At 41.8% G+C, this 24,193-nt stretch overlaps 1 protein-coding gene across 7 annotated transcripts in view; it reads left to right on the top strand.

The window, feature by feature from the left end:
• dock10 (dedicator of cytokinesis 10) overlaps positions 1 to 24,193 on the top strand; it is a 370,245-nt gene that overhangs the window by 66,979 nt on the left and 279,073 nt on the right. For 6 of the 7 annotated variants that reach the window (XM_078563738.1, XM_078563737.1, XM_078563741.1 and 3 more), the window contains exon 1: positions 8,038 to 8,320. The exons of the other annotated variant lie outside the window; for it this stretch is intronic. In XM_078563738.1, the coding sequence (XP_078419864.1) occupies positions 8,159 to 8,320 (162 nt within the window). In that variant the 5' untranslated portion in view covers positions 8,038 to 8,158. Of the gene's footprint in view, positions 1 to 8,037; positions 8,321 to 24,193 lie in introns of those variants that run through there. 7 annotated transcript variants of the gene reach the window in all.

Below are 24,193 nucleotides of genomic sequence, written 5' to 3'. Positions count from 1 at the left end.
TCATATAACCTTGCTTAGTCCTGCTTTTGTGTCTTACAGTTTTACAGATTTGTGAGGACATGAGCTAATATCCTCTATCTGAATAAAATAAACTTCTCACAGCAGAGGAGGTTAAAATGGCTTCCAGGTTGATAAAAATTGCTGTTGTGTAGTAAACAGAGTCGGGTGTTGCAATCTATACCAACCTTCAAAAGCATATTTTAGTTTCCTGTTATGCGATCTGAACAGGATAGATATGATAGAATTTAAGATTAAACCTGTTGATGAAGTTCAGCAGAGTTTATCCATTCTTATTACTTTTGTTATACCAACCATATTGGGGTTCTTCCTTTATTTAGCAAATAAGATGCCTTAATGTGCTGTCATTTGCATTATCTTTGGATGATACCCAATGCAAATTATAATTAAATTAATCATACTCAAGTCACTCTATTATAACTGCAGCACTCTGTAATACTGAGTACAATATTCCTATTTGCCATTCATTTAAAAGATGTTTGACATAATGATGTATTAAATAACAATATCTACAACCACATAAGTTCCATTACAGGGTTGAGAAGTTCAGATCATCATAGATATAACTGTAATTGAAATATTCCAAGATATCTCAACCTAAGCTGCATTTTGTGCAATAACACTTCAATGCCGATGAAGTTCTTCTGAAGTGTGACCACTACTGTAATACAGGGAAACACAGCAGGCAAGGTCCCATTGATAGTAATGAGATGATTGACTAGGTAATCTGTTTTTAGTGATGTTGGTTGAGGGATAAATGTTGGCTGGAATCCTTCTTATTCTTCTGTTTGAATAGTTATGTAAGATATTTTACATAGACTTGAGAGAGCAGATGAGGCTCTGTTTACTGCCTTATTCAAAAGGTGCAACTTCCAACAGTGCAGCGCTTTCTCAAATATTGCACTGAAGTGTAGTCTAAATTATGTACTCAAATTTTGAAGAGTTAGATAAGGGCAGTGAACTGGTAGACAATCAGATTCAGTGAGATAAGATATATGGCCTAAATTAACTGGACAAAAAAGTTACAAAATAGTAAATGGGACATGTTGTAAAAGAAGTGGATAGAGTAAAATATATCCCTATAAGGTGAAATCAATGTGCATTGAAGTGGGGGGGGGAGGTTGTGGGAAAAAATAGAGGAATAAAACTAAACTGAAACTTAAAGGAGAGGCATGTGTTAATATCAGATCTAATAGCACTAAAGTAAATCTTGGGAATATGGAAAATATTATAGAAAGGTAAAAAGGCAAATGAGAAGAGCTAAAATGCAATATAAAAATGTAGGTAAAGAAAGAGATAAGGGGCTGGATATTTTTTATTTCTGGCGGGGTGAGGGAGGCAGGATGGGAAGTGCGCGGTACGCTCGTTCCTGCCCTGCCTTTTCAATAAGGCGAATCAAGCTTTTCTGGCCAACTAGCCACCATCCAGCAGGAAGGCCAGCCAAGTAGCACTGGGAAGGGGGGCTCCACGCCCAATCGGGCATGTAAGGTGGGACATCTGGTGGGAGGGGGGGTTAGGCCGCGAACTGGAAGTCGGTCACAGCCACCCATTTGAACGCATGCTGGCATCGCGTTGGTGGCAGCTTCACGAGAAATCTACGTTTGGTAACAGCACTCTTTGAAGAAACCATAGAAACCTTAGAAATGTTGCAGCACAGAAAGAGGCCATTCAACTCATCGTGTCTGTACCGTCTGAAAAAACTAGCTGCCCGTTCTAATCCAAGGTAGCATCCATATTTGACATTGAAGCAGTGCAGCAGCAGCAGATACCACACCTGCCTGGACTGCAGGGCGCACCTGTCCCTGGACAGCTGGCCTCCTCTGTCTCCTTCTCCTCATTTCCTCTGGCGTACACAATCCCCATGGAGATAACAAGCTCTGATTGCTGTGCTGGAGTCCTCACCCTCCTGTTTAGCCCTGTCTGCAGGCTCCCTTCCCTCTCACTCTCTCTTTATTTGCAATGTCAGCTTAAAAACAGTGAAGAAATAGGACAGAATTTTGCCCTTGATGGGCGGGCGGGCCCCACCGGCTCGGCGGTGGGCGGGCAGCCGATCGCCGCCGCCGAAACGAGCTCTGCCGCCATTTTAAGCTGTGCGCTTCCTGTGCGGGTGGGGGGGATTCCCCAACTGCCAGAGTGCGCTCTTTCGCGCATGTTCTGAGACTAAGTGCTGCCTCAGGGAGAGCGCTGAAAGTTTTTGAAAGTTTAAAAATAGAAAAATAAACCTTAAGGTTGGACGGGCAGGGCCTTTAATTGGTTGCGCTGTCCCCCCGCCTTCCTGAATATTTAAATGGGGCGGGATGATGTCATCCCGCGTCATTTTTGCGTCGACGAGTGGACCCCGCCCCCAGCTCGCCGACAGAAAAATTCTGCCCATAATGTCTACTAACAGCCAAACACTTCCAGTTCAGCACCTTCACTCTGCTGCTACTTATGTAGCCAGGGTCCTGTTTGCAGGCCTTTCTATCCATCCTTGTCCCACCTCCTCGTACCTGGTGTAAATCACTTTCAATTTTTTTCCTGGGTGCCCACTGAAAAATGGAATAGGCATTGTAAAATTGTGGTCAGTTGCCTCTTTACTGAGCTCAATGGCCTGCTAAGTGTTCTTTTTTCAAAATGATGATTGGACTTCTGATTTTGGCTCCGCTTGCCTTCTGTATTATCAGAGATTGGCAGGATAATGTCAGATTGCCAACCTGACTTCATCACTTATTTTATGTAAGCAGAGGGGGGTGGCCTGCCTGACTTTCGGCCATAAAATCCAGCCCAAGGAATTTAAAAACATGTGTCCCCCTATGGTAACACATTTAAAACACTCTCTCATTTTCTTTTGATTTCTAACTTACGCTTGGCTGGCCCCTCATCCTCACCCTTTGCCTTTATCCAAGGCAAGACAAGCAGCCGGCTTGCTGAGCAGCTAATCTCTGGGACAATGTGGTTGAAAAAGAGAGTATCATATTCCTGATCAAGCAACCAGATTCTTAACTCGTGGAATTATTTCCTGAAATTTGTCATTCAGTGTTAAAAGGCAAAGTCTTGATAGTCTGTTCTACCTTTGTTTTTAAGCATATCTGCCATGTACCTTCAAGCTGAATGATCATTTCTGAATGGATTCTTCCTTTATACAGGATAAACAGCACAGAAATAGGACAGTTGGCCTAACCAGTCCATGCTGGTGTTTATGCTTCACTCAAGCCTCCTCCCATCTTTTCTTACCTAAATCTACCATCGTAACCATCTATTCTCTTCTCCCTCAAATACTTGTCTAGCTTTCTTTGAAATGCATCTATAATATTCTCATTAATCGCTCCCCTTGGTAGTGAGTTCCACACTTTACCACTCTTTAGCAAAGAGGTTTCTTCTGAACTCCCTATTAGATTTTTTGGTAACTGTCTTATATTGATAGCCTTTAATTATGTCCTTCCCCACAACAGGAAACATTCCCTATGTATCCACTCTATTAAAAACCTTTCATAATTTTAAATATCTCTATAAGGTCACCCCTCAGCCTTTTTTCAAGAGAAAAGAGACCCAGCCTGTCAATCTTTTCCTGACATCCATACCCACATACTTCTGGTATCATCCTTGTAAATCTTTTCTGCACCCTCTCTAATGCTTCTATATCCTTTTTATAATATGATGACCAGAACTGCATGCAGTATTTTAAGCGTGGTCTTATCAAGATTCAAGAATTAATATTATTGAATATTATTCCAAGTAATAAACGATCTCTCTATTCTTCCTACCAAAATGTACTACCTCATATCTACCTGTGCTGAACTTCATCTGCCAATTATTTGCCCATTCTGCAAGTTTATTACCGTCCTTGCGTAATTTGGTGCAATCGTCTGCAGCAGTGACTATCTCCCCTTATTTGCTGTCATCTGCAAATTTAGAAATATGGTTTTGATTCCAAACACCAAATGGTTAATGTAAATTATGAACAGCAGTGATTCCAACACAGATCCTTGTAGAACACCACTTCCCACTTTCTTTTGAATAATTACCTTTTACTCCCATTCTCCGCTTTCTGTCTTGAAGCCAGTTAACAACCCATTGTGCCACTGGTCCCCTGACTTCCACATTCTCTAACTTTATTCATTAGTCTATTATGGGGCACTTCATTAAAGGACTTCTAAAAATCCAGATAAATTATATTTACTGCGTTATCATTATCTACTCTCTCTCTATTTCTTATCAAGTAATTCAATAAGGTTGTTCAAGCATGATTTTCCCTTTTGAAATTCCGAATTATTTTTTATTTTGTTTCTTAAATTTCTGTCTATAAGCTTCAGCCATTAAATTGAAAGCCCTGAGAACATCATACTTGACAATATCGTAGTCCAGATTATCTAGAGGATTGAAGCAAGAAAACACCAAAAGTACCTTCCGCTTCTCAATGTTGCAGGCTGTTTGGCCCACTTGGTTTAGTGGTGATCAGCTAACAATTTAAATGCCCAGAGGAAAAACTCTCATTCTCCCCTGAAAAAATCACAATCAGATATGATTTAATACAGCGCTGGTCCCCAAATTCCAAGACCACACTTACTGGACTTATTGCTGATGTATGTTTGTCTACTAATTCAACAGCATGATGATGCTCTTCTGCCATTCATTAGACTTAAATTTAGGTCACCTCCTCTCTTCCTCCTGTCTTCACTTTCACTCTCACTCCATTCCAATTTCTCTACCTATCTAAACTACTTATTCATTTGGTGGCTGTTATTGGAACCTTTTCAAATCTAATCCACTATTTGTGGGCATTGAGACTAGATCTAGTGTTGTTAATTAGGCCTGATGAAAGCTTTATACAGAGAAAGAACAGAACTTCTTGTTTTATATTAAGTTGTTCAGTAATACACCTTAATATCCCATTTACTTTTGCTATAGTATTGCGACACAGATCTGGACCTTCAGTGATTTGAGCACTATGGCACTCAGGTCCTTCTCCCACTCAGCAATCTTGAGCATGCAACTCAGCACGGTAAAGACAGTGCAGAAGAATTTGGTACTTTTTCAAAGTTTTGTCTTTTGGAATGAGGTTAATCCTGATCTCAATGACTTTACAGTATGGATGAATTGCAAGATGCTGACATCATTTCCAACTTGAAATGCACTTATTGAGAAGTAGTTTCAGAAATTTTGTTCTAAATGCAGAATGTTCACTTGGCTCCACTCTTACCTACCCATTTTTAGCCAGAGGATTTCCTGCATCTCTTTAGCTCCTGCCATATTACCGGTAGAATTCCCCCAAGGATCTAACCTTGGCCCCTCTTATTTTTCATCTACATGATGCTCCTCAGAGACATCATTCAAAAACACAATGCCAAGTTCAGTATCGTTGTAAGACCCAGCTCAATCTTGTCACTACGTCTCTCGACCCCACAACAGTCTAAATTGTCAAGCAGCTTGTCTAATATCCAGCCCCAAATGAGCTGAAATCAGCTCAAATTAAATATTGTGAAGACTGAGCCATTGCCTTGGATCCCTCACACAAACTCTGTTCCCTGGACATTGATTCTGTTCCTCTCCTTGGCCACTGTTTCATGCTGAGCCAGACTGTTTGCGGCTCAGTATCTCACTTGACCCTGAGTTCGGCTTCCAACCCCATATCTTTTGGTTGGAATTGATTTGACACATAATTGTGTCACTCATCCTCCAACCCATTGGCTAATACCATGTAACTCATTAGCTGCCACAGTAGCCAGGATTTACCGTGCCTGCCAGGGTTGGGCATGTTCGGTGCTGTGAGTGGGAAATATGGCGTGATTGGTTTCAAGACGGTGTGAAACCAGTTCGTGATTGTCTGCTCAGCTCGCCAATGGTGGTCTGTGATCAGATGTCGGGAACCTCGTTGTAATACATCAGCATATAATTATTAGGCCAGCCTGCCGGAATCGTCCTCCCCCGCTGGATCGTTCACCCACTTCGGCGAGAAAACACGCTGATGTGTTTCACAACAGTGCTTAAGTGATGTGCACCTAGCCGGCTGCACTTCACTCAGGACTTCAAGCTTCGTTTTCTTACCTTGCTTCAGGCAGCACTCGCAGTCATCAGCGCCAGGCTTCACAGGCAGCACCACATCACTTTTAGGGGGGCTCACGGCAGATCTCTACCTGCCAGAGCAGCCATATGTGGGTGGCTTTTCAATGGCTGCAGGACTAGGGCTTGCTTGACGAAGTGGGGAAGTGGCCTCAGGAAAGGGAAGAGGTTGCAAGATGAGAGCTGTACTGGGGAAGGAGGGTATCCCAGGGTGTGTGTGGGGGGCACATGTTGATCTGTGCAAGTGACCTCAAATGGTAATGCCTGAGGAGGCAGTCTCCAGAGGAGATGAGGCCAGATGGACATGTGAGGGTATGCGTGTGAGAATGGGTGGTGATGTCCCTTGAGCTGGCAGTGAGTGAGGTGCCAGTGAATGTGTGATGGGCTTGGGTGTGTGAGTTTAGAGTGATGAGATGGTTGCCATACCCTGGCTACACGGATGAGATCATTCACCCTCTATCTATATTGGATGGCCAACCTTTTCTGTGCAGTATTGGCACTGATCACCACTACCATCGCCTACCAAGCCATAATGGTAATGTTGCTGCCCCTCCTGAGGCCAGTGTGGGGATAGAGGACATTACAGTGGGTCTTCATGGCATTCAAAGGGCACTCGAATGCTGCAGTCTTCTTGCCTTTTGGGGTCTTGCCTTCTTTGCTGCAATCCTGGGCTGGAAGTACTGAGCGCTGCTGTACATTAAATGTGGTGCCTGGCGCGATGAAGCGGCGAGGTGACGGTGTGGCAGGCAAATTGGAACCCGCCCACCATGGAAATGGCATGTTTCCCGGGAATGCATAAATAATGTGGCGGGTTTGGGATGATACAGCGTGAAAACCTGTCATTGTGGCCGGCAGGTAAAACGTCTTTTTACTCGCCCGCTACCGCACTTAGTGCAAATCTGGGACGATTCCGGCCAGTGTTGTAAATGGACACTGTCCTTTTAAGATGCTCCTTAAAACCTACCTGTTTGACTAAACCTTTGGTCACTTGCCCTAAGGTATCCTTCTTTGGCTCGGTGTCAGTTTTTATCTGTTAACACTCCTGTGACATGCTTTGGGTCATTTCACTATGGTAAATGTGTTATATAAACACAAGTCATTATTGTTAAATATACACAAGCAAGAATTCAGTCAGCATGGAATTTTCTCTCAAGTAATTGTCATGTTGCAGTAGATACTATACAGTCAAGGATGCCTCAGACAAATGCACATAAAACTGGCAGTGGTCACCACTTCACGTCTTCAGCAACACACAACTTTGTAGCATCTTGTTAATACTGTAGCCTTTGTGCCTAACTGCTTTACAGTCATACGCTGTTAACTGTCAGTGACATCTTCCCATTATCATGCAGTTCTTGGCATCAGCCTATCAAAATATTCCATTTCTGCTTGTTTGTGAAAGGAAGAGGACTGTGGCAGTTTGCTGTGAAATTTAATTGGCCCATGTTTCATGGAAGAAAGCCTCCTGCGTTTACTTAGAATTGATTAGTCTGCAAAGCATCTGCATGTGTGGGCCCAAAACAACTGAGGCATTGAAAGGAAATCTGCACAAGCAACACCAGAGCTGTTTGCTTAGGGAACATAATTTTCTGATATAGAACTGAGGGGTTCAAAATGAGAGAAACAGAACACTCACAGTGCTTGAAGCACATTCTAATGTTAGTGTTAGCAACAGTATCTGATGCCTACTGCATCAGCATCATTATTATCTTGTGACAAGTGATTGTAAATCAGTCGTAATTATTACAATTTTCGGCAGTAGTCATTACTTCATTAGATACCCTTTCGCAAAAGAAATCCCTAAATAATGGTGTGTTTTGTAAATTCTGATGCTCGTGTGTTAGAAACACTGTTTGAACCTTGGCTCTTACGGAATGGAGTGCACTTTAGTACAGCATATTCCAGCTGTGCCCTGGCATTACTTCGTCGTGCATCAAAGCGGTGTAGTTGCTTATTGTCAGCTGACCTGAAAACTGATCCGGATTGGAAAGCTGTGTGCTTGCAGCTGCAATGTAGGCTGGTTTCAGGGACAAGGTTTCACTGTCTCTCAGTTATAGCATAAGCATTGAAAAAGTAATTCTGTAGGCTTCAGGATGCAGATATGGGTTGCACTGCCAGCATTGTTCTGCTTGAAGCCTTTCATTCCGTGGTTCAGAGGAACTGTGCACATATCTGCACCCGGCACCAGGAGCGATTGTCACTTGAATTTTTGCCACTGGATGAATCTGACCAAATGAGCAGACCCAGAACTCTTCCAATTATGGTAGCGTAATCTTTTTCTATTTTATTAATTTAAAAATCCTTGCACTGCTCTTGTTGCTTTGGCTTTCATAAAAACAGCAAACAGTAAAAATCTCATAATCCTTATGTAAATGTGAAGGGGCGAAGCCAGTATTAAATGATGCTTTCTTTTGAGCAGCAGATAAGCTGGGTTCTAATGGTATTTGACATTACTTAAATTGAATAGGAAGCTGAAGTCATTCATTTTCTCCATTTTTTTTCTGTAAATAAAACGTCACAAAGGGAAAGCATGTTGTACCATTATCCAAGAATGTTTCTCTTAAATCCTACCTCTTTTTTCACTTCTGGTGTTGTTGTATTTGTGTTGTTTGTGGTCATAAATTCTAGCAAACTTAGATTGAGTAATGATAAAAGATAAGCAATGTTTTGATTTTAAAAGTAAACATAATGTGCTTTGTACTGTATTAACATTTTTTGTGACTGCCAGCTTATGCATTTTATTTTTTAACAAAACTGACATTTAAATGCTCAGTGGATCCTTCTATAATAATGGAGAATTTCTTCTAAAGGTTTTCCATCTCTACAGCCTATGTGCTGCAAATATTTTTTAATATATGTTTAATTAAGGCAATGCAATATTCATAGAAAGTGGGAGTAATCTGAATCTTTTTGTGCTTTGATGTGACTCTACAGTCTTCAGCTTTGTGATATTGGCTGTGTAGAACATAATATCAATAGCCGATTTTAAAATTATTGGAGCCACAAAATATACTTAGTGCACCAGTAGAAAAAGCAAGAATGACATGTTGCAGTTGTATTCATGAACCAGTTATGTTACATAACAGCTGTCAATCTGTGTGGAATATATCAACTTCCCCATTCCAAGCTTATCCATTTAGAAAACTCAGGCCCAGATTTTTGCTCCCAGGTCAGGTGTACAGAGGAGGGAGAATTCTTTAAAACCTTTAAAAATGGCTGCCCAGATGTTGGGTTTTCAGTCTTGGGGGCGTGGGGAGCGGAGGCTGTATTAGGAGTTGGGGCAGGCAACCCGGGAAGACTGAGGAGGATGCCGGGTGCAGAGGCAGGCTGGGTGATAGGCCTGTCTCAGGACTCTGGCACTGTGTTGAAAGTTTAAAAATGAAGATCAAAACATGAACCATCCCTCCAGCCCTCGCCCTCAACCCCATCCACCCCACATAACGCCTCACCTTCCATGCCAACCAATGCCCCTCATCTATCCCACATAACCCTCAAACCCTCCCTGCCAACCTATGCTCCCTACCCACACCCATTGCCTTTTATAGCCCCTATGCCAACTTAGTGCTCACTCATGCCAACACATGCCCCCCACCCACCACCCTTTGCCCTTACACCTACCATGCAAACTTACCTGGAATCCTATATGGTCAGGCCTTAGGATTCATGCAGAGATGAGATAGAATAAAGTTCTATAAAATAAAGTTCTAAGTGTCTGTTGCAGACTGCACTTTATTATATTGGATAAAAACACTCTCATTCGTAAAAACCCTTGTGCTACATTTACATTACTTCAACTAAATAACACCTTATAACAACAAACATTTAATTCAAGTGCACAATCCCTTATAACATCAAGTATTGGGACTCTCAGTCCCACATTAAAGCATCTATAAACATTTGTAGCTGTCAATCAAACTGTGCAATGATAGGCAACTTATTGTGATACTGGATGATTGTGAAATCAACAATGCAGCACTAATCCAGTAATGGAAACCCTTAGGCTTATGTCAACAGACAGAGTGAAATAGCAAGTAATCATTTTCCTTAACACTCCAGACATTTTTTTTCAAAGATTTAAAGGGCAGGAATTTTAAATGACTTGACAGCTTGACAGTGCCCTTCGACAGGTCCCTTTGACAGGTGCTTCTGACAATTTTGACAGTTGATTTTGACAGGTCTGTTGACAGTTCCAATGAGCTTGATAGTATTGAGTTTATGCACTTTTTGTACACATTTATGCCTACTTTTAACAATCCCAAAGGGCACCTGACCTCCTCCAAATGTGTCCAGGGGCCAGATCCAAAGGGAACCTTCATTTCCAAAGGGGTACCCTGGCAATCCAAATGAATCCGTAAAGTTCATACTTGCTCTTACCTCATCTAATCTGCACACTTTGGGTTTCACACCTCTGGCCTACCAACATTCCACTGCAATGGATGCGCTGATGATTTAAATGACCAGCTGCCTCTGTAAACTGCGCATGTGCAAACATGTGGGCGATACTTAGGATTTTCATGCATTTCCACTACTTTCACCATGATGGAGATGTCATGATGAAAATCTGGGCCTCAGTGTCTGATTCACACCGTTGTGAGTTTAGGTCAAGCTTGCTTAGACTTGGCCAAGTGCTGCATGGGCTTGTAGCTAACTGTTAGTTTAGGCCAGCTATGCCTGACAGTTATCTGCTTGAATCCAACCTGGATGGTTCCTTTCTCATGACCTGCCCAGTCTGCTGAACACTTGAATACTATACAGACCATATACACTAAATAATTGCCATGCATCCTGTCAGTTCCCCTCATTAACTATGAAGCATGGGAATAAGGCTTAGCATATGGAAGTCCTGCAGATAATCTGGAAGTCAGGGTAGAAATTCCACTCCTAGAGACAGAAAACAGATAGAATATAGATGGAGGCACTGGAAGTTCGGGTGCAACGAAGGTCCATTGTGCTTAAATCATAGCTTACCAATAACCTTGGCTCGATTCGACCTCTGACTTCCCCTCTTGGAATGACAGGGTGCCACGTAAAGGTTTTGATCTTTATGCTGGGTGGGCACCTCTTCTTCCCCACTATAGATATGGGTAGTTTCTCCCAAAATGGACATAATCCAGTTGTCAGGATTTAGGGTGGGGTCAAGGTGGAAGCAAAGATGCAATGGGAATTTTCATCCTGTGGTGCACTAGCGTTGGTGAAATTTTTACCTTATTATTTCCATTGTCATTCTTAGCACAGAACATCAAAAGACTACTTTGTGCATGAGTCAGGGAATGAAATTTGGCTGCAAGGCAATAAAAAACCAACAAAATCATGTGACTTCAGGAAGATTTAAGATTACAGTGATGTTTTCTCTAAGCAGTGAATGTATGTGGTTAATATTGTGTTGATAGTCGCTTATTTAAAAAAAAAGGTGGTTAAATAGTTAGTAATAAATATGATATAATTTTTGTAGGGATAATAGTGGACAGAAATAATTTCATGCTGGGATTCTACTGTGCAAAGCAGGCTAAGCTGTGAAAGATGAATAAAGCGTTAGGTAGGGATTTGGCACTATTGATGGAGTTAATTTCTTATGGGGGGAAATTTGAGGCTGTCATTCTACTGTACTTCCCAGTCTGTCACGGTAAAATGTAAGACCAGAGACATACCGCCCCATGTGTTTGGCTGCAACTTTCACACCAGAAGAGAGCCCTTTGTATAGATGGCTACAACACTTGGCTTTAACCTAGACCGCAAGTAGCTTAGGATGCTACTCCTGAGTTAGTACTTTTTACCTGATAAGTTCTTTACACTGAAGAAAAAGTAAACTTGCAACCTAACCTGTGTTAATGAAACAGCAGGTGGCCTTTCAAGTTATTGCTCCCGTACATCAGAAGTGCTCAGGATTCCATCTTCTATTTAAATTAGGCAGAATGGATTATTGAGCTTGGTTTATGAACTGAAACTGGAACTCAGAATTACTATCATATTTAATAATGTGTGTGTATTTATTGCTTGCAATTTATTAGTGCTAAAACATTAGGCACAAGGTCAGTTTCTTGCAGAAGAGAGTTTTTACAGGGAACAAAGCAAGACATTGAAATATGTTAATCCCTTATATGAGAGCAGGGTTAAAGAAAGTACTTTTATTTATATAGCTTTTTTCGCATCCTTGTGATGTTTCAAAGTGGCTAACAGCCATGCATTTACTTCTTGGGAGTGTTGCCCCTATGGAATGGAGACAAACATGGCATCTAATTTCATTTCAGAGATTCTGCCCAGTACAGATTATCAAGGCTTCCTGTATTAAGTTTGCTGGGACCGGAGATCATAGCTTGACTGTAGATTCACTGACCTACATTTTCCTGGGTATATACTATGATCCACTCTGGAGTGAAGCTGACAGTAGGAGGACCACCCACAGAGCTGGCACTGGCCAAACTTATTTCATGTATGATCCCAAGTGGAAGTTACCTCAGAGCAGAAAAGGCTATTTTATCTATAATGCTGTCTGCTATTCATGCAAAAAAAGGTCTTCAAATCAATTAACATCTTTATTTTAACTATAGGTAAATCTATGCATTTTACCTCTTGAGGTTTGGTTCAAATCTTTCCTGGACTGCTGGGGTAAAAGTTTCCTAGGTTCTAACTCTTAAAGATGCTACTGAAATGAATCTCAATTCAAATCCTAATATGCATGAACCACACCACAAAACTGTACTTGGTTGATATTAAATTAAAATTTCACATTAATTGTCACTAAATTAGCAAACTTACTTGGACAGGCCACAGGTTGGCTCTCATATCTCTCCTGCATTGGTCATAACTTCCAGAGGCATGGGTACCATCTTTTTTAACAGCACATTTTACAACATAGGACTGAAGAAGATTATTATAATTTTACTTGTTCTGCAAATAATATGATAAACAGTGCAAAAGCAACAGAAGAATGAAATGCTCAGTTTGTATCCAGAAAAGTATAAAGTATTCTGCCCCCAGATGGAAAACCGATTTCTTTTTCAAATCCTCACTCCTAGTTCACTGCTTCTTATGTTTGTCTGTAAGTTTTAAACCTTTTGTTAATTAATACATATTTCCCTTCAGAGAATGTATGGCTTTATAAAGTAAAATTGTTCTGTGAGTTTTGACAATTTATGATGTGGACTGTTGGGGAAATGGTGGTATAGTGGTAATGTCACTGGATAAATAATCTAGGAACCTGGCCTAATGCTCTGTGGACATGGGTTCAAATCCCACCACAACAGCTGGTGGAATTTAAATTCAATTAATAAACCTGGAACATAAAGCTAGTCTCAGTAATGGTGACCATGAAACTATCAATTGTTGTAAAAACCCATCTAGTTCACTAATGTCCTTTAGGGAAGGAAATCTGCTGTCCTTACCTGGCCTGGCTTACATGTGACTCAAGGTCCACAGCAATGTGGTTGACCCTTAAATGGCCTAGCAAGCTACTCAGCTCAAGGCCAGAATTTTATGTTCGGCATGTGGGCGCACGCCCGACACTCCCGAACGTAATACGATGCACGATGATGTCAGGCATGTGTCTCGATGTCATCGCGCACTCGCACGATATTACGTTCGGCGGCCATGCGCCGGAGTTGGCTGTGCTCCCGCCGATAATTGAAAGGCCTATTAAGGCCATTAACAAGCAAATTAAAATCAAATTGACGCTGCCCGTCCAACCTTATGGTTGGCAGGCAGGCGAAAAGGCCAAGTGGCCTTTACATTTTTTAGGAAACCTCATCCACGAGCGGGATGAGATTTCCTAAAGCAGAAAAACATTAACTGTAAACTTTACTTTTGAATTAGAAACATGTCCCAGCTCATGTGAAAGAGTCACATGAGGGGATATTTAAAATTTTTTTTACTGTCTTTAATAATTTTTTAATAAGGCGCTTCAATCTCCCTGAGGCAGCTCCGTGAACTGCGCGCCAGGCCCGCTCTCCCTCCTCCCCCACAGGCGGCACAAGTAGCGCAGAGCGCTGCCGCTCACGATCCACGCAGGGCGGGCCTTAATTGGCCTGTCCGCATAAAATCGTGGAGCGGAGCTGATCGTGGGCGGTCGACCACCCCCGCCTGCTCCCGCCGAGCCTGCCCGATGAGGGAAATATTCTGGCCCAAGGGTAATTAGAGATTGGCAATAAATGTTGGCGTTGCCAGTGATGCCCACATCCCATGAAAGAATAAAGGATCTGCTTTGCAGTTGCCTGAGTTACATATCTATATTTTACACTTTAAATGTTGGTTTTCTATGATAATGAGTGCATTCAGGGATGTTTTAATAATTTATAATATGAAATTGTTCTTTAGCAATAGTTTAATAAGAGAAATGATTAAATTAACAGCATTTCTACAAAAATGTTGATTTAATCTTGTACATTAATTGAGTTGTAGCTATAATTGGAATTCATTGGCATGACGGTCTGACTCGCAATGTTGCCCCCTTCATTTTTTCTGACAAATGATGTGGAAAATTTACTGTTCACTTGGGCAGATCGAGTACGTTTGTATGCTCCTGTTGTGATTAATTCATGCCATGCAATTGTTCTTTTTTTGGTGCAGCATTTTTAAGTGGTGTCTTGAGGTTGAATTCTGCCAAATGACTCATTTTAAAAATTATTGATTTCCAATGTTAGCCAACATTTTTTCTAAAAATCTGTTCATCAAATTGTCACTGAAACCAGTATGTAAGGGTCATGTACACACATCTGATTTTTGTAATTATGATCTTCTTTGACAGTAGACTGAGAGAATGTGAATGCTATTATCTAAGATATGCGAATAATTTGTGTAATGGCAATAGATTATAACACATTGTTCTTATGGGTGTTGTGGCATTTTTAAAAAATTTAATTACTTCTGAGTTAGAAGTTGCTGGAATATTTGTTTGCCAAGTCAGTTGAGACTGATGCACCCGAATAGATGCAGGGTGAAGCTTCTTAAGTAGCACTCTATAATAATTCCTTTTTATTTAAATAGGCATAGAGCAGAATGTGATGCTTGGCGTGCGGGCATGCGCCCAACACGCTCGAGTGTAAAATGACGCATGATGATGTCAGGCGTGCGTACCAAGGTCATTGTGATATTTTGTTTGGCGGGTGCATGCCAGAATCGGCTGTACGCCCGCCGATAATTAAAAGGCAAATTAAGGCCATTAACAATCTATTAAATTCAAATTTATGCTGCCTGTCCAACCTTATGGTTGGCGGGCAGGTGAAAAGGCCAAGCGGCCTTTACATTTTTTAAGAAGCTTCATTCACGAGCGGGATGAGGTTTCCTAAAGCAAATAAACATTAAATAAAAACTTTATTTTTGAATTAAAAACATGTCCCAGCTTATGTGACAGAGTCACATGAGGGGCCATGTTTTATTAAATTTTTATTCTCTTCATTATTTATTTTACACAGTGCTTCAGTCTCCCTCAGGCAGCTCCATGCCTCAGGGAGATTGAAGCGCTCTTTCTCGCACATGTGCAAACTACACGCTAGGCCTGGCTCGCCCTCCTGCCCTCCCCCCCGGCCTGCTTGCGATCCACGCAGGCTTTAATTGGCCCGCCCGCGTGAAATCGCGGTGCGGAGCCGATTGTGGGCGGCGGTGGGCTTCCTGACTGTCCCCACCGATCACCCCCACCAAGGACAAAATCCTGCCCATAAAATGATTCTCTTCATCTTTGTTAACTTTTTAAAAAATGAGGCTCCCTAATAGCTTAGCATGTTCATTCAGTGAGTGGCAGAGTCACTTAGACCAAGAAGATTCCAGATTGATCCTTGGTCTTTGGTAAGCTAACTGACTTCAGCTTGAATGATGATATGGGCCTACAATTAGACGATGTGCTTCTGTGTTGGAAATTGGCAGGGGTTTTATTCCTAATTGTTCTTTAGTGATCTCTGCTGTAAATACGTGTGTAGGAAGACAGTTTTCAGGTTGGTCTGTGGTGCCAGATGGTAGGTTAATCTGTGAAGAATGAATAATGGCTACTCTGGAAGGGATCAGTGGAACTTTACCTCAGAAAGGAGCCCTTCAAGACAATTGTACTGTAGAAGTGGGATGAGGAAAAAATGGCAGAGAGAAATTGTTACAGAAACAGAAATGGGGAGAAAAGATAAATGATTTGGATACATAAATAAGTTCACAACTTTACCATTCATCTTGTTTGGGATATGTATTTCAAAAAGCACAACACCATCAGTACAAAGCACTTCATAGAGTAGCATTGGGAACCAAACATTGGAGAAAGGGTTGGAAAAATCAGGAAAAGCATGGTTCAAAAGAGGGGTTTTCAGGAAATTTTTAACGGCGGACAGATAAATAGCAATGCCAAGGGATTACAGGATGGAGTAATTGAGAGCAGGGCTGAGATAGTTGAACACGCTGCCCCTGCTGGTAAATGGAATATACAGGAGAGTAAAGGTGGCGGGCTGGAGTGAGATATCGAGTTGGAGGAGTTAACCAAGTTGGCCCGCCCAGTGTGACATGTGCCCGGAAGCTCTGAGCGCTCCCTTTGCGAGTGGAGTGGGGGGTTCCCTGAGTCGGGGCCTGCGCTCTTTTGCGCGCATGCGCGTGAAAGAGCACAGAAATCTGTGCCTCAGGGAGATTAGTTTAAGTTCCCAAAATTTTAATAAAGAAAGGAAAAAATTTTAAGACATGTCCCCTCATGTAACAGTGTCACATGACCTGGGATATGTCAATGAACATTAATGAAAAAATTTATTGAATTAATAAATCCTTCATGAAACCTCATCCCGCCCTTGGATGAGGTTCCATGAAAAATGCGAAGGCTGCCTGGGCTCTTTGCCTGCCCGCCAACATTAAGGAAGGATGGGCAGCTCAGTTTCTTAGGTTAATTGACATTTAAATGGCCTTAATAGGCCATTGACAGTTCAATCTAAATGACACGCAGTGATGTCAGGACGCCCACCCGATGTCACCGCGTGTCATTTTTATGCCTCGGCGAGTGGGCCCCGCCCCCGCTCGCCGAGCCAAAGATTCAGGCTGTAACTGTCAACAACAGACAAATGACAGGATAAAAGCAAAATACTGCAGATGCTGGAAATCTGAAACAAAAACAAAAATTGCTGGAAAAACTCAGCAGGTCTGACAGCATCTGTGGAGAGAAAGACAGAGTTAACATTTCGAGTCCGTATGACTCATTCTGATGAAGAGTCATATGGACTCAAAACATTAACTCTGTCTTTCTCTCCACAGAGGCTGTCAGACCTGCTGAGTTTTTCAAGCAATTTTTGTTTTTGTTTGAGACAAATTACAAGATTGCTCCAAAAGTGTGCCTTATTAAATGTCCTTACCTGAAACAGTTTCTGTCAGTTTCAAAAAGAAAGATAAATGTTCATTCTCAACACCCGAATGCATTTGCAACCACACTCACTCACACATTTATACAGACATGCTCAAGAAAATATGGTGATGTACTTAGGCCTTAAAAGTTCAAAGGTTCTCTGTCAGACTTGCTTTTCCTAAGGTGAAGCTTTGAAATTTTGCAGGTCTGTGATTAATTTTTGGTCCACTGAAAAATAGAGTCGGAAGATTTAGGAAGACAAATTCACTATGGTTTATTGTTTGCAGTAGCTGGTTCCTGTTGCTCCAGCCAGTCGGGATGCAGTCAAATCCCTGTAGTGAAAACCTAGTTCAGTTCCTCAAATAGAGAAATAAAGGTCAACCCAAATTCTTTACTTGCTGCTGTTCTTAGGCAGGGTCCTGTTCCTTCACTGGTTTGGGTCTTTCTCCCTTGCTACTCCAAAAAATGTACCTTATTAAATGTCCTTATCTGAAACCTAGTTTCTGTCATGAGAGCAGAGTGTTTCTGTCCATTGTCCTCTCAAACAGTTTCTGATGATTACCCATTGTCGAATAATGGGATGCGAATTTCACCCATTCACGTATCATCATGATAGAATAGAGGTTTTCACACCCATTCTCTGGAATTCCACTCCGAAGTTGAAAAGCCTGCAAGCAGTATTTTGACACGGTTTCTTAAATTATTTAGACAAAGGTAGCCATTAACCACAGGAAAAGTTTGTTGAATTTTATGAACTCCTCAAAGATATGTCCCAAAGTTTGTTTGCATTTTAATATCTTGTCCAAACATGGAGGTTAGCTCAGGGGTCTTGTGTAGTTCTCTGTGTATTGATAGGAAAGGAAATGTCACCTGACCTCCAAACTCCATTTTGTTTTAAAGTAGTGTCCATTTCAAATTTATACTCCATGGGCAAAATTTTCTGCCTGTCGGGCGGGTGGGCCCGACCCAATCTCCGGCGGGCGGGGAGCCGATCCCCGCCAGAGAAGCGGGCCCTGCCACCATTTTACGTGGGCGGGCTAATTAAGGCCCGCCCAGCGTGACATCCGGCGGGAAGCACTATGCACTTCCTGTGCGGGCGGGGGAAGGGGATTCCCCAAAAGCGAGAGCGCGCTCTTTCGCGCATGCGCACAAAAGAGTGCACATCTCCCTGAGGCTAAGTGCTGCCTCAGAGAGATCGCTGACACTTGTAAAAACATTAAAAATAGAAAATAAAATCCTTAACATGTCCCCCTCATGTGACAATGTCACACGAAATGGGACACGTTCATAAATTACACTAAAACTTTATTAAACTTTTTAAATCCCTACATGAAACCTCATCCGGCCGGTGGATGAGGTTTCATGTTTTCTCTATTTGCTGCCAGGGCTCCTGGCCTGCCCTCCAACCTTAAGGTTGGACGGGTAGGTCCTTAATTGTTTCAATGATCCTGTCAATGGCCTCAAATAGCCATTGACAGGTCGGCGGGCACACAGCTGATTTTGCTGTGACCCCGCCTTCCTGAAAATTTAAATGGGGCGGGATGAGGTCGGGGATTTCCCCCAATGTCATCTGCGTCATTTTACGCGTTGGTGAGCGGGTCCTGCCCCCTGCTCGCTGATGGCAAAATTCTGCCCCATAATTGCATATATTGCACAAGTGTGACACTGTTCTCAGACTATCATTCCTGTACAGCTGATCATAGCCATGTAGTGGCTGCCATGGCCAGGTTAATGCTGACTCCAAATCCACATCCATGATATGACTGGCACCAGTCAACATGAGGTTTGCATAATAGGTGGTCAAAGAGTGGTTTAGTGATAAATTATAAGATTTGGTGAGAATGCTGTGTTTTACATTTGTAAAAAAAAGGTGGCAAGGTAAATAATTAGGCAAAGAGTGCAGCAGCTGAGGCTGATGAGAAAACTCTGGTTATGAGAGAGAAAAATGAAACAGACCAGCAGATGCAAATCATTATTATAGCACAGAAGGATGCTATGTGACCAATAGTGCCTCTGCCAGTGCTTGCTCTTTGACTGGACTCATTTCTCAGCCTTTTCCCTTTATCCTTTATATTCTTTCTCAAATACTTATCACATTCTTGCTTAAACAGTATAATAGTTTGACAATAGCGTTTTGTGATTGATCATTCTATATTCCTAAAAATCTTCTATGTGAACATTCCTCTTCCCACTTTGCTCTGCTATTGCCTTCTTGAGTACGATTTCTAATTCCCTCCAATCTGGCTGGGATGATGCTTGGCAGTGTTTAAATTAATTTAAGTCCAATTACTGGCTCGAGGACCAGCGACCTTTTGGCTTTACCGAGGCTTCTATTACAGCCAAACGGGCATCTAATTGAAAACTGTTTTAGTATACTGGGATGTACATGGTCCAGGTCTTGTAACATTTCTGCTTTTAGCCCCATTAACTTTTTTGTACAGTTCCACCTTGAAGTAAGAAGGAAAGAGAGCCTGTCTTTATATAGTATGATTCCTGCCCTCAGGATGTCCCATAATGCACCACAGCCAGTGAATTAGATCCTGATATGCTCTGGCATGGCAAACATGGCAACAAATTTGTCCAAAATAAAATCCCACAAACAGCAAAGCAGATAAACTGTTGGTTAATCTAGTTTCATTCGCACTGTGTGAGAGGGACTTTCAAGACACTCGGGAACTCCCTACTTCAAAAAGTGCATTGGAATCCAAGTTAAGATTTCAAGCAGGCAGAGCCTTGATAAACATTGCATCTAAAAGAGAACCTGTTACTGAAATGGCAGCCGAGATTGTGTGTTTAAATCCTGAACTAATCTTCCACATCCTGCTGAGGTGTTCCTACAGTCCTGTTTTCATCTTTCTCTGTGAGATCTAATCAGGAAGAAGAACCTCTATCATCCCCTCAATGTTAATTACAACCAGACCCCTCTTTAAATAGGTTCACTCACTCCTCTTAGTCTATTTACTTTGCATTATACATTGACCACTAGTCTTCTGTCATATTTCCTATTGCTGTTCTAATTTCTATCCTTAATTTTTGTCCGACTTCAGGATCCTTTGACAATTTGTACATAGAAATATTTTGGAAAAAGAGTTACCTTTAATGTTTCTGTTAAGGCACAATGTGTTCAAGCAAACTTAAAAAAGGGCTATGAGATGACAGGAAGTTAAGCATTGGTATTGTTCCCCAAGAGCATTAGGTGAATTTTAAACCCCCATAACAATTGGGAGAGGAACTGGAGTTGGGAAAGGAGAAAAGGTAAATCCTAAAATTAACAAAACCCAGCATGAAGTGCCTGCTCCCATTTTGTTTAAGTCAATCCAGGCAGCCTGCTGATAAGGGGAAGCATAGCATATTCATTATTTTGTACTATTACATGAAAACAAGTATACTAATTGAACTGAATTGATCTTGCCCTGACTATCTTGTCTTGCTGCTCTTTACGTTCCCTAACTGTGAAATAAAGCAGCACAATGATTCATATTTGGCTTCACCTCACCCTGTGTTTTCATGGCTCACTTCGGAGAGATTGAAGAAGCAAATGTGTGACAAACATGACTTTCCAGTGCAGATCACAAGAGCTGCACTGTTGATCTATGCTCCTTATAAGTAGATACAGGGCAGTAGGAGCCAACTCCCATGAAACTAAGATGTTCAGACCATTTATGGGAGTGACCTAATGCCTTGACTTTTTACTTACTCCCTTTTCACTGTCTTTCCCCTTTGTATCGCTGATCTGCTCAAATAAAATGTCTCTCCATGACTTTCCAAGTTTGCTATTTTAGCTTTCAGTGAGAAGAATTTTCTCCCCGCTGGGAGGGAAATGCAGGAGCGGGCGTGGGCAGGCGCGCCTCTGATCGGCACCCCCAATTGGGGGTGCGCCGCCATTTTAAGTGGGCGGGCCAATTAAGGCCCGCCCAGTGTGACATCCACCAGGAAGCGCTATGCGCTCCCTGTGCGGGCGGCGGGGGGAGTTCCCTCAGCCGGGAATGCGCTCTTTTCCGCATGCGCACGAAAGACTAAGTGCTGCCTCAGGGAGATCAGTTCATAATTAAAACTTTGAAGGTAAATGTTGAAGAAATTTCCCTGACATGTCCCCTCATGTGACACTGTCACATGAGTTGGGACATGTCCATCACTTTAACTCAAACCTTTATTAAATATTTAAAAACCCTCATGAAACCTCATCCCGCCCGTGGATGAGGTTTCATGCTTTCTCTGAAGCCCACCAGGGCTCTCAGCCTGCCCGGCAACCTTGAGGTTGGACGCGCAGGTCCATTAATTATGGTAATTACTTTTTAAATGGCCTCAATAGGCCATTGACAGGTTGGCAGGTGCACAGCTGATTTGGCTGTGCCCCCGCTGACCTGAAAATGGAGATGACACGGGATGACGTTGGGAGTTCCGCCCGACGTCATCCCGCGTCATTCTACGCGTTGGCGAGCAGGCCCCGCCCCCCTGCTCGCTGACCTAAAGATCCTGCCCCGTGTCTTTTCATTATACTTATTCTTTGCCCCACTCACATGTGCTCTAGGATTTGTCTCTTCCCTTAGATTAACTAGTTTATGTCCTTCAAGAAGGCACAACGTTTGGCAAAACAGGGCAAGAGGGGAGAAAAAGACATAATTAAAAAGTAGTAATTAGGAAGAAATATGGCACAGGGTGATTTTAAGCAAGAAAGAGGAATGTGGAAACAGAAGTGGAATGAGGGGGTGCTAAGGAGTGAGGAAGTTGCAGTTAGTGGGATGGAACTCATGGACTTGTGCATTTGCACTTTTGCTACATTAGAACACAATCTATGTATAGACTCACTCAGCTCAGATATACCGTTACAAATGTATATAAATTCTGCAAAAGTGTAGTTTTTCTAAACTGGTTTGGGCCAGCAGTTATTCCACAGATATCAAATGATAGTATTATTTCAAAATCATTTGTTTAAAGCTGATGTCATTTCGAAGTACCATGGGAGAGAAATGTGACCTGCGTGTAAGTCAACAGTGCAGCTCTTGTGATCTGCACTGGAAAGTCATGCTTTTCACACATTTACAAGGATGCCACCCTTCAGTTTTTGGAACCAACTTAACAAATATATTATGGTCTTGCAATTATGATGCAGTACAATTAAAAAACTGATTATTGATTTCAGAGATGCGGGGCTTGTCTTATGAGGAGCGATTGAGCAGTTTAGGCCTATACTCGCTAGAGTTTAGAAGGATGAGAGGAGAACTAATTGAGGTATATAAGATGTTAAAGGGGATAGACAAAGTAGATGTGGAGCGGATGTTTCCCCTTCTGGGGCATTCTAGAATGAGAGGCCATAGTTTTAGGCTAAGGGGTGGTAGATTTAAATCAGAGATGAGGCGGAATTACTTTTCTCAAAGGGTCGTGAATCTGTGGAATTCACAACCTCAGAGTGCAGTGGATGCCGGGACACTGAATAAATTTAAGGAGGAGGTAGATTTTTAATTAGTAACAGGTTGAAAGGTTATGGGGAGAGGGCGGGAAATTGGAGTTGAGGCCGAAATGAGATCAGCCATGATCGTAATGAATGGCGGGGCAGGCTCGAGGGGCTGAATTGCCTACTCCTGCTCCTAGTTCTTATGTTCTTATGTATAATATAATATATTAGTGTCTTATTAATGAAAATTCAAGCAGCCTTCCCAGAGCCCGAGTGATTAGTTTTTCTCATGCCTTCACTAATGGTGGGCTAAAAATTAATTTCCTGTGCGCAGACCCCCTCATGGCCACTGCACAATGAATAATATTGACCCTTCCCCTGATTTCAGTTAATGTATTTCTTGAGATTAGACTGCCATTTTTGAAACCAGGAACTGCTGTTAAGCTATGGCTCTCCTCCAAGTTAAATGTTAACCACAAATGAGAAACACCAATATTGCCATTTACAAATAGGGAAAAGTATATAGTGAAAATGGTAATTATTTAGAAGTTGTATATAGAGTACTAATTGAAGTTAATTATTTATAAGGAATACAAAATATATAATTCAATATTATCATTAACAAAAGAATTCTATTTGGTTTAAAATTTTAATGAGTTTAGTCGACTTGTTTTTGCTTCATCCCCTTAGCAATTAAACCATGGTGCTAATGTGTTACTAATAATATGCTGGTGCGTTTTAAACCTGATTTAGCTCCAAAATGCTTCATTATTATAATTCTTTTGGCTAACACGTAGCCGTAGAAAGGATAATAAGGAACAAAGTACGGTGATTCATTGCCAGCAGAGTAAAATAAAACAACAGGAAGAGAGTACTAAATTTATAATAGAAACTTGGTTCAGCCACACTTGGAGCACTCTGGGTAGTCTGCTGTCCATTCGACAAAAAATCTGTTCAAACATTGGAGAAAATACAGAAAATACTCACAAGGATATTAACAGAATTCAGAGGATGCAATTATCAGGAAAGATTGAGCAGGCTGAGGTTCTTTTTGCAGGATGAGAGGCTAATAGGAGACCTTTAAAATAATTGATCAGGCAGATGAGGGAAAAAAGTTGTGGGTGGGTCCAGAACCAGGGCATAAATTCAAGATGGCCACTGACAGATCAAATAACGATGTTAGGAATGATGTTAGGAGGAATTTGTTTACATAGAGGGTGGTGACGGACATGGAACTTTGTGTCACATGGGGTTGTTGAAGCAGAGCAGTGATGCATTTAAGGGGCTACTTGATGCATACACGAAAGTGAAGGGAACAGAGGGATGCTGGTACAAGCTGGGAACAGATAATTAGAGTGGGAGGAGGCATGTGTCGAGTATAAATACCATCATAGACCAGTTGCGCTGAATGACCTGTTTTTATATAACTGGTAACATCAATGACATAA

Source organism: Cetorhinus maximus, chromosome 19 (genome assembly GCF_964194155.1).
Source record: "Cetorhinus maximus chromosome 19, sCetMax3.hap1.1, whole genome shotgun sequence".
NCBI classification, from domain to species: domain Eukaryota; kingdom Metazoa; phylum Chordata; class Chondrichthyes; order Lamniformes; family Cetorhinidae; genus Cetorhinus; species Cetorhinus maximus.
The sequence above is the reverse complement of the archived record's forward strand: the minus strand, read 5'-3'. Positions and strand labels throughout refer to the sequence as shown.